Source organism: Octodon degus, unplaced genomic scaffold, assembly GCF_000260255.1.
Source record: "Octodon degus isolate 3935 unplaced genomic scaffold, OctDeg1.0 scaffold00094, whole genome shotgun sequence".
Lineage (NCBI taxonomy): Eukaryota > Metazoa > Chordata > Mammalia > Rodentia > Octodontidae > Octodon > Octodon degus.
This window is the reverse complement of record NW_004524670.1, coordinates 9056067-9066884: the sequence shown is the minus strand read 5'-3', so window position 1 is coordinate 9066884 and position 10818 is coordinate 9056067. Positions and strand designations below refer to the sequence as shown.

The window sequence follows — 10818 nt, the reverse complement described above, 5'->3', positions numbered from 1 at the left end:
CAGACACAGTGATCCTCCTGTTCTTAGCCTCCAAGCACTGGGATTGCAGGCGTATGCCACCATGCCCGGTCTCATTTGCCATCTCAGCACACCCTGGTGGTAGGGCCAGCACAGCACACTGGGGATTAAGCCCTGGTTCCTGAGTCTGCCTAAGCAGGTGCTTTAATCCAATGAGTTATCTGGCCAGCCCTCCTGTTTTCCACTCTTGACAAATACCATTACTGCCTATTTCTTACCGAGGACTGAAACCTGGGAATCTGTGTTTTCTCCGGCCTCATCCCATTACCTAATTAATCACCACATCCAATTGATCTGGTTTCCATGTTATCTCCCGCATCCATCCTCCCCCTCTCAGGACCCTCAGCCCTGCCCAGTCCCAGCCTGCATTCTCTTTCTTCCTCAATTAGTGTTTGAATCTCCTCTAAGGTGTTCCTGGTCTCCTCTCACCCAGGCCCTCTACATTTCTCTGAGGACCTTTCTAAAACACAGATCTGATATGCCACTGACCTGCCTAAAACCTTTAAATGCTATGCTGGCCTTCCATGGAAACTCAGTGGCCTAAGGTCCTTGTGACCAGCCCCTGCTTTCTCTGCAGCCCTGAGCCCTTGCTCTTCCCCTGGGACTCCCTGTCAGCAGTCCTGGCGCCTGCCTTCAGCCAGGTCACCACTCTGTCTCTCTGCACCTAGTTAGGAGTGGATTTGTCCACAAAGCTTTCCACTCCTCTAGGCACAGTTAAGCCTCTCTGTGAGCCTGCGTCCTTCCAGATACTTCTCTGGCTTGCACTGGGCTCCCTGCCTGAGGGAGCCACAAGTGGGGCGCGCCCTTCGCCTCCCATTCTTTATTTGCTCATTCCTGTGTTTATGCAACAAACACTTCTTAGGCTTAGACACTAGCCACACACACTTATCATACAATTAGCCCCTGAATAGTACAGAAAATGGAGCTCAGAAGTGTTCACTGACTTGCCTGGGGTCCCTTGCTGGGGCCTTAAATTGTTTAGGTGTGCTGGAAGCTAATTACTGGTTTTTAAAAATGAAATTAGTCAGAACCACTATAAACATGGTAAAGCTTTTCCTTAACACCCCTGTTCTGAATAGGGCCTATCAGTTATCTGGCATAAATGGTTGAGGGGGCCGGGGAGATGGCTTAGTGGAATAAGCGCTTCCCTGGCAAGCGCAAGGGCCTGAGTTCAATCCCTGGTTCCGAAAAAAATAAAAATAAAAATAAATGGTTGAGGAAGGGTAAAAGTAAAATTTGATTTTTGATGTTTAGACATGTACATAGAATTGAAATATATAGCAAGTCCTAAAGGTCTTCTGATCATGCATTTTTCGCATGACATGGACTGTAGTTATTTCTTTAGTCATGTACTCTGTGCTATGTTTAAAACAGCATGGCCACCCAATTATTGGTGAAGCTGAGGTATCCACAGGTTTCCCTTCATCATTTTCCTGACAGAACCTGGTTAAGAACCAAACTATTGTGAATGGGTGGGCGGCTGTTCACAGCCGGGGAGCTTTATTTGGTACCCCAATTATATTTAGGTCCCCACTTGCTATATTGTCTTCTCTATGATCTTTGTTTATTTTTGCCTTTGGATGTCCTGGTCTTTTTAAAATAATTATAATTATTAAAATAAGTAGGGTAGAGAGACAAAGCAATATTGATTTCTTAGCTACCAATGTTATTAAGGTATAAGTTACTGACAAAGCCGACTGTCTTGCCTAAAGAAGACTAAACTCTCTTTGGTGTTGTCCCATTGTTTGGTATGTCTCTAGAAGTCCTATCCCTATTCGCGTGGAAGCTGCCCAGCCAGCTGTGGAAAAGCCAGAAATCAAGCCTCCCCGAGTGAGGAAGTTAACAAGACAATATAGTTTGTGAGTTCTGTACTGCAAGTTTTTCAATTTTCATAACTACAGTAATGCTTTGTGTTTGGTTCTAGGTTTTGAGCCGTTGCCCACACTCCCTTTATTCCCAGGTCAGGTCCCGGTGGGACCATGCCTTTTTTCTTGCAAACACCGCACAGTCAGCATGAGCACTCCTCACTGACTGTGGGGAGCAGACTCCTCAGGGACAGTCATCACCATCCCGTTGCCAGGGGTTGGGAGCTTGGGGTGGCTTCTGGGGTCTTCTCTGTCAGGGTCTCTTACAGGGCTGTGTTCAAGGTGTCAGCAAGGGCTGTGGTCACATCTGAAGCTTTATTCATGCAGTTCCTATTCTTCAAGGGGTGCTGGACCAAAGTCACCCTCTGGCTAGACATCTCTGGCTTTTCCCATTAAGAGAAAACCTATGAGAAGATCCAGAGAAGAGTGTTAGCAAGACAAAATATGAAGTCTTTTATAACCTGATCACAGCAGTAGCATCTCCTCTTTTTGCCACATTCTGTTCATTAGAAGCAAGTCACAAAGTCTAGTTCATACTCAAGGGAAGGAATTCGCGACAGCATTTATGCTAGGATGGGGTTCGCTCCAGGGCACAAACGAGAGCTGTCTCCCATGGCATATTAGTGTAACAGCAGCACGGTCTGTGGACAGAGCCAAAGAGGTTGTATGAGACCAGTGACCATCCAGTGCTGCTTGGCTTAGCTTAAAAAAAAGTTTCCTAGCCTTCCTGAATACTGAACTGCTTTAGGCACTGTCGGGGAACAGGGAAGTGACTTGGAGTTTCCATCCTAAGACTTACAATATATTGTAGGCAACCACAGACTTGTAAATAATTATAATCCCAAGAAGACAGCTAAGTGCTACAGTAACGGCGGTGGTGGTATTTGTTATGGTTGTAGTGCTGATCCCAAAGAGGTTCCCATTTCTTGATCCGGGTTGTGGCCTTGGCAGTGAACCTCAGAGAGCTGTAGGGCACCTCTAGACACGGAGGGCTCTGAAGGTGGACAGGCTTCTGTGAGAGCCATGATTGGTCCACAGCACTCTTGGGAAATGTGTTCTTTGAGCTGCTCTTTCCCCCTCTGTAGAATGGGTCATAGCAAATATCTACCTCTGAGGAACTTTAGGAAGGTTAACATGTGACAGTACAGTTAACGTTCCTGGTAGGGGAGCTGGCCACATCGTGTGCTTCTCTCTCTCTCTCTCTCTCTCTCTCTCTCTCTCTCTCTCTCTCTCTTCCCTAGGACCTGGAAGCTTTTGGGAAAAGGTCAAGTTTAGGGGCTTCCCAGAGTACAAAATGTAGGACAGGGAGCATAACAACAACAGATAAGCTCTCAAACTGCCACCTCATGCCTGCCATTCACACCTTGCGAAAGGAGGACAGGCCCATGTGGAGCTCCTGAGGGATGGACAGCCCACCTTGCTCACCTTAACTTCCAGACCCCGTAGTGGGTTCATGTGTTACCTGCAAAGTCAGAATGAATAGGTTCAAGTAATTATCAATCCTAATGAACTGTATGGAACAAATTAAGTCATGAAAAATCTGCCTCCCACGGGTAAGGCAGGCAGCATTTGCTTTGTTTTATATTTTGAAACTTAGAACATTATCACCCCCTTTGGGCTTGTGATCAGTTTGAAATAATGATGGACTGATAGGTGGCCAGGAAGGAAAGAAAAGTTGTCACCAAACTGGCTCCTTTAAGAAAACCCTTTGTAGGGGCCTATTGAAAGGAGCAGCTCAGGTTTAATTTTTTTCTTCTTTTTAAAATTTTTAACCAATTTTGCATGCATATAAATGTGGTAATCTGAACAACTAGTTTGAAGGCAACAATACCCAATATAACAACCATTGTTTTGTGGTTGCAACCGTCATTTCTGTTTAGTGAAATTCTGTATCATTTCTAATGGTTTTGGTCTTTTTTTTTTTTTTTTACTATTTTTTATTCTCTTTAAAAAAATAATAAGGGGCCAGCCAAATAGCCCACAGATAAAGCGCCTGCTTAGGCAGACACAGGAGCCAGGGGTTTGCTCCCCAGGCCTTCCATGCTGGCCCCGACCCCGGGGCACGCTGAGATAGCGATGGAGATTGGATGTGGTGGTACAGGGTGTAATCCCAGCACTTGGGAGGCTGTAAACAGGAGGATCACTACTAGTCTGATCTTGTAGTGAGACCCTGTAGACCCTGTACTAAATGCAAAATAATAATAATAATAAAATATATAGAATTTGTCTTTTTACTTTTAAAAAAAGAGAGAAAAAAACTTTTTTCTTCTAATTTTTTTATTAATTTTATTGAGAAAGTAATAGCAATGAGACAGTTTCAAAACAGGTTATCTTTTAATTTTTTTAAAAAAACCTTTTTAAGAAAAAGAACTTTTTCTTTTTTCCTTTTTTTTTTGTGGAACTGGGGATTGAACTCAGGCCCTTGCACTTGCCAGAGACGTGCTTATTCCACTGAGCCATCTCTCCAGCTCCAGAACATTTTCTTAAAGAAACTAAAAAAAAAGTTAAAAAATACATTAGAAATGATACAGAATTTTGCTGAATGAAACAATAGGAATTCAACAGTGGTTGTTATAGTGCATATTATTGTCTTCATATTGTTCAGATTACCAGATAAAAGCATGCAAAATTGGTCAAAAAATTGAAAAGAAGAAAAAGAAATTAAACATTAACTGTTCCTTTCAATAAATCAGTAAAAATCAGCGGTAAAGTTGTCCAAGCTATCCTATGTATGTACATATATCTTTTTCCTTCCTTCCTTTTTTTTTTTCCTCTTTTCCCTCATCTCAGTTGTTCCTTCCCTTTGAACAGTGTCTTTCTCTTTCACAGCATCTGTTGGATTTTACTTACTCTTTCAGGTTCTTACTCTGGGGAGACAATACAATGTTTACACAAGCAGGTCTGATTTGTTTCACTTATTATGAATATGGCCTGTGGTTGTATCCATTTACCTATAAAAGCCTCAAGTTTATATTTCTTTGTAGCTTAGTAATACTTCATTGTATAAAAATACCAACCTCTCACGGAAATGTGCGTTTCTTACGCTGCCCCCAAATATTCTACTTTGAAAAATCAAAGAATGATAGCATTTCCCAGTAGTAGAAAATAGCAAAATTAATGGACAGGATTTTTGCAGTGCTGGCCTCCTTGTGGGAAGTCAACGCCGCTGCCCCCCGCCCACATCCCACTACCACATCCAAGCCCTGGGGAAAAGCCCGTGGTACAGGGCTAGACTGCTCCCTCGCTGTGACTTCCTGTCTAGTGACTTTTTCATTCCTCTGTCATATTATTCTGTCAGGAAGGTTCTCAGACCAGAGCTACTTGGTAGCAAAACCAATTGGCCTAGCTCCTTCCCTATAACCGATTTATCGTACTCACAGGAAAGCTGCTATTAGGCCTCAAAAGGGGTCATGGAACCCTTGGCTCAGGGCAGTGGATTCCTAAGAGTCTTGTGTTTACTAGCCCAAGCAAAGCCAGTCAAAATACTATCCTTTGATTTGGAGGTTCCTCACAAAGTTAAATATACACTTACCACAGCACCCAGCAGCGGTACTCCTAGTTAAAATTTCAATCTAAAACAAGTGATATCAGACAGCCAAACAAGCATTGGTCCATCCACATTTCTAGCAGCGTTATTTACAACAGCCAAAAGGTAAAGGAAACCCAAGTGTCTTATCAACAGGTGAAAGGATAAGAAATATGATATATCCATAAGTTGAGAATTTTTCACCATAAAAAAAGGAATTTTGATATGTGCCTCAACATAGTTGATCTTAGGAATGTCAATGTGAGTGAGATAAACCAGACCGAGAAAAGACATATCTTGAGTGGTTCCATATATATGAGGTACCTGGAATAGGTGAATTATGGAGACAGAAAGGGAGACTGCATCAGCAGAGGCTATGGGAGGTGGCCATGAACAATTTTTTTTTTTTTTTTTTTTTTTTTTTTTTTTTTTTTTTTTTTTTTTTTTTAATTTTATTTATTTATGTGTGTATATGTGTGTGTGTGGCCAGCTCAGCCCACCAGGGGGCGGGGCGGGCTGGCATGTGGTGCTGGGGAATTGAACCGTGGTCCCTTTGCTTTGCTAAGCTTATTTTTTTTTAAGTAGGTGCTTTAGACCACTGGGCCATCTCGCCAGCCCGAACAATTATTTTTCAATAACAGTATGTACACAGTTTCTGTTGGGGTTGATGAAAGCTTTTGGGGGATAGTAGTGATAGTTATATAATGTAATGAATGTGTTTAGTACTGTTGTACTGTGCACTTACAAATGGTTAAAATGATAAACATCGTGTTGTATATATATTTTACTGCAATTAAAGAACAGAGCCCTGGCAGGTGATAGAAAGTCCATCTCAGATGTGCTTTAGAAGAAGGTCGTTGTACTGGATTTTGTAAACTGGACATCTGGTGGACATCTGTTTGGGGAGGTGCCAACCCTTCTGACCTCCTGTTCCCCCCAGCCCCCCTGCATGCCCCACAGTGTGTGTATAATTGTAATGAACAGAGCTTCATGTGCTTTTAGCAACCGCAGTGATGAAGACGACCTCCCCCCAGACCTGGCTGAGGCAGTGGGCACGACCACAGCCACAACTACCAATGCCACGACAGCCGCCACACAAGTTACGGTTCCACTGGTGTCTCCCAAGCTCCAGAAAGTCAGCTCACCTCAGAAGTCAGAAGGCAAGGGCCAGCTGTCCCCGGGGGTCAAGGTATGAAACAAAAGTCAGGAGTAGCTGTCCATGCTGGTAGTGTACTATCCATTCAGTGAGTAGCACCAGTGTGTCCATTTCAATTTTGCATACCCAGTTGTGTGTATTCATTAAAAAAAATAACAAAGCATAGTTTTCCTATACCTTGTTCCCAAAATATAAGCCAACCACTAACAAAAGACATAATATGATATAAAACCATGTACTTTGTACTTTAAGAAGAATATAAGGGATGCTTGAGGGCAATTTTGATTTAGAGTATCAGCCTACATAAGCTACTACTCTTCTGTAAAGGTAGAAAAGGAGAAACCACACACACATACATGCCCTTCGGTGGGATAAAAACATGGACATATCCCTATCTCATTCCTTATATAGGATAAGCTGCATTAATAGTTTGAAAGTAGGAAATATTAATATTTGTCAGGTTAAAATTTCAAGAAGTTACCAAAGATGTGAATGAGTGGTGACAAGGGTCTCGTGTAAGACCTTTCTCTTGGTTTTCTGTGAATGACTCTAGCAATTAGTCCACATACAGTCAAACCTAATGCTGAGCAATTGGATATGTGCCAATACAGCACGATGAGAGTATCTTCATGTACTGCCAACATACACTAAAAAATTCTTTTAGAAATTTTAAGAGCTGCTCTGGTTCATGGGACCATAGGAGGAAAGATGTGTGCCTGGGCTAGGGACCCTGAGGTTGAGGTGACAGTGCCAGTTTGTTCCCAGCTGCTGCCGTCACATGCCTTGGGGCTGCTCAGAAGTGAACTTCCAAAGCCCTTGTTTCTGCAGGCCTGTTTTTTCCTCCTAAAAACGAGACGATCTGCTGCCTTGCCAGCTCAGGGCCTAGCAGCGGGTCCAGTAACGGTCCCAGTGCTTAGGCAACCTGCATGCCAGAGCCTCTGCGCCTTCTGGGGCTACAGCTCCTAGCAGCACTGAAAGAGCGACTGTCCAGGTTCATGTCTTGTGTGGGCGAGGCCAGTCTTTCCCCTCTTGTCAGGAATGGATGCAGACCCTGCTGCACCTCCCGGCTGGTGACCAGCCCCAACTGAGCTCTCTGCTGCTCTGTGGGTCACTACCTGGCATCCTCAGTTGTGTCCTACCCTGCCGTAGGATGTCTTCTTACAGCTTTGTCTCAAGCGTGGGCACGGGCTCCTGCCCTATGTCCCACCGCTGGCTAAAACTAGGCTGAAATTTTTCAAACTGAAGGGAGTGGCTGTGGGAGTTCTGAAGGTCGTAGGGCTCCCTCTCCTGGCCATTTTTGTCCTGTGAGCCCTGCAGATGGAGGGTGACAGAGCTGGAGGTTTTCCCCTCCTTCAGAGGGCCTGGAGGCCAGCCATGCAGCTAAACCCCTTGGAGCAGAAGGACAGAATGTTTTCCAAAATAAGTAGTCTCCAGAGGTGCCAGCCAGCCACCATAAGCATCTTTGCCATTATTGTACAGAGCAGTTTAGCTCCAGGAAGCCACTTGTTCCTCCTAAGGGACTCGAAGTCTTTGTTTCCTCTTTCTATGGCTGAAGGACTCTACAACATTTGCCCCCAAAGGACACATCACAGAACACTCAACACATTTAAGAAAAGGTCATTGTAGCTTTAAAAAAGGGCAGACTTGCCCACCCCAAGCCCTGCTTTTACCAATGGAGACATTTTTAAAATGGGGTTCGATCTCAACATTTTGAACAAGGGGAATGTAAGGGGATTGGCCACCTTATGAGATCAGCGGAGAGGTGGGGGAATCTACATTTTCTGGTGAATTCTGCTGTCAACCTAGAGACACCACCAACCACATATGTTTTTGTCTGTGTTCATAGAGCCCCTCTGACCGAGGAGGTGCGTTCACCTTGGAGCCCGGCGATCTTCTCATGGATTTCACTGAAGCTACTCCTCTGGTAAACTTCCTATACTGCTAAAGCTACAAACCATAGAAATGTCTTGGCAATGGGGCAGATGGAGAGGGGCTGCTGTTGGCAAGGTCTTTGCTCTTGTCCTGAGGCTCAGAGACCTGCCATTGTGGAGGGTTCAGGCCCACGGGTCCCCCACCTCTGATTGCCCTGGAGAGAAGGCTGCTTCCTCTTCTCAAAGGGTGCTTACAGGGGCTCTGCCTGCACTTGCCTGCTGTGCCTACAGGGCTTCTTTGTGCTTGGGTCTCCACTTCCTGGCTTCTTGGGCTGTGCGCTGCATGCCCACCCATCTCACAGTCGCTTATGACAATCTGTCTGGCCTCAAACACCAGCTTGATGCCACACCTGGCTTGCCAGGCCCCTCATACCAACAGCCCTCACCCTTCCTCTACGTACGGTTCTCCCTGTAGGGACAGAGGCCTTTGTGGGACTCCCTTCAGATGAGGAGCCCTGTTTAAAGGGCCGAGCGTGGAAGCAGGAGTCACACAGGCAAGTCCTGGCTCCAATCTCTGCTCACCTTCACAGAGCCTTGTCTTTAGAGTCCACTCCCTATCATCTATAAAATAAGGATGTCATTGTCACAGGAGTGTCACAAGGTTTGCATGAGAGAGAACAAGAGAAAAAGAGGCCTTTGAGACTAGAAAGCACCACACACATGTGCACAGTGTTATTATTATTGGATGATGCAAGCGAACTTGGAGACATCTTTGGCTGGACTCAGCCTAATACCTATGTGTACTTGAGTGTGAATTATGGTCTGCTTTGGGCTGAGCATAAATCTCCACTTGGGCTGTGAGTCAAAATGTGAGCCAAGTCAAGCCTATCTCCTGAGTTTACTTCGTGCCTGGTCACATGCCAGGGTCTGAGGGTGGCAGGGCAGCCAGAGACTGGAGGGGAAGTCAGACTGATAAATGGCCAAGAGCATCATGAAAAACTGGAGAGAAAGTGTTTAGGGAGAGACCGGAAATGGGAGTCCCTCCGAGCCAACTTGCTGGAGGCAGAATGTGTGGACAGGAAAGACTGCTGGAAGACTTTCAAGTGAGGACAGATGGGCTGTAGATGCTCCTCCTGGTCATCTGCCTGATGGAATTGTACATCCTTTTCCTGGGGAGAGCTGGTGCAGTCTGAGAGCCTGCGGTAGCACCCTGGGACATGCTCTGTGGGCTGATGGTGGTGACCGCTACCCCAGAATCCTTCAGAATTACATTCTTTGACTACATTCAGAACCTTTTTGTTAGACAAGATTGTTGACAGATGGAAGTGCCCTTTCCAGTAGGATAACCCAGGAAACAAAAGGGCTTCAGAATCATCTCATAACCCCCGGCACAGATCAGGGGACTGAGTTCCAGAGAGAGAAAACCACACAGGAACCGAGCTGGAGCTGGAATGGGCGTCTGGCTCATCTGCCTCACACTGGGCAGACTTGAGCCTCCTCCTTAGCTAACTCACCCCTTTAGAAAAAAGCAGTGCCTAGAGCAGGGCTGTATTTCAGTCTCTCAGAATGGGAAAGTAGAGCAAGGGTGTGGAGAAAGGGGCTCAATGTAGGTGGCTGGGCCTGGTGCTGCCTCGGTATCCCACTTGATATCTCACTGGGGCCTCAAGGCTTTGTAGAATTCTGAGCAATAGTGTGAAGACATCCAATCTAACTGGAGGACAGCATCTCCCTGGAGACCTGAGGGCCTGACGCCTAGGGTACAACCTGAGGACCCCTCGCCTAGGGTACAACCTGAGGACCCCTCGCCTAGTTATAACCTGAGGACCCCTTGACCTAGGGTACAACCTGAGGACCCCTCGCCTAGTTATAACCTGAGGACCCCTTGACCTAGGGTACCATGAGGACCTGTGAAGGCAAAAAGGAAGAAAAAGCTGCATTCTGAGAACCATGTGGGGGAGAACATGTTTGGCAAGAAGCAAGGCCAGTAGGGGAAAATATGTAATTCCGTGAGTCTGACTCATGGGTAGTTTCCAACCTGCTAAGACATGCTGCAATAGATGCCCTAAGACAGCTTATATGAGCTGCTATCGCTGCTAGACCCAATATCTCACCCTGCCTGCAGGAACTGAGGTTAGTCAGGTTTATGATGCCAGGGTTCAAAAGTCTGAACAGGAATTTTCCAGGTGAAGAAAGTGAACCAAGTCATTTTATGGAAAGAGCTCAGGATGAGCAGAGTACCAAGAAAGGGCCTGGTGGTCCAGAGGACTATTGATTTATTCAAGTATTCATGGTGGGTTTTGCAGGAGTGATATAATTTCTTGGAGACTATAGCACTGGGAGTCCAGCTTGGGGATGTAATGAAATTATCTTTTGTTTGGACAT

General features: G+C 45.4%; 1 protein-coding gene across 1 annotated transcript in view; it reads left to right on the top strand.

Annotated features, from left to right (window-relative positions):
• Epb41l4b (erythrocyte membrane protein band 4.1 like 4B) overlaps positions 1–10818 on the top strand; it is a 138235-nt gene that overhangs the window by 107435 nt on the left and 19982 nt on the right. The window contains exons 20-22 of the mRNA XM_023722919.1: positions 1779–1877; positions 6421–6598; positions 8412–8489. Of these exons, the coding sequence (XP_023578687.1) occupies positions 1779–1877; positions 6421–6598; positions 8412–8489 (355 nt within the window). The remainder of the gene's footprint in view (positions 1–1778; positions 1878–6420; positions 6599–8411; positions 8490–10818) is intronic.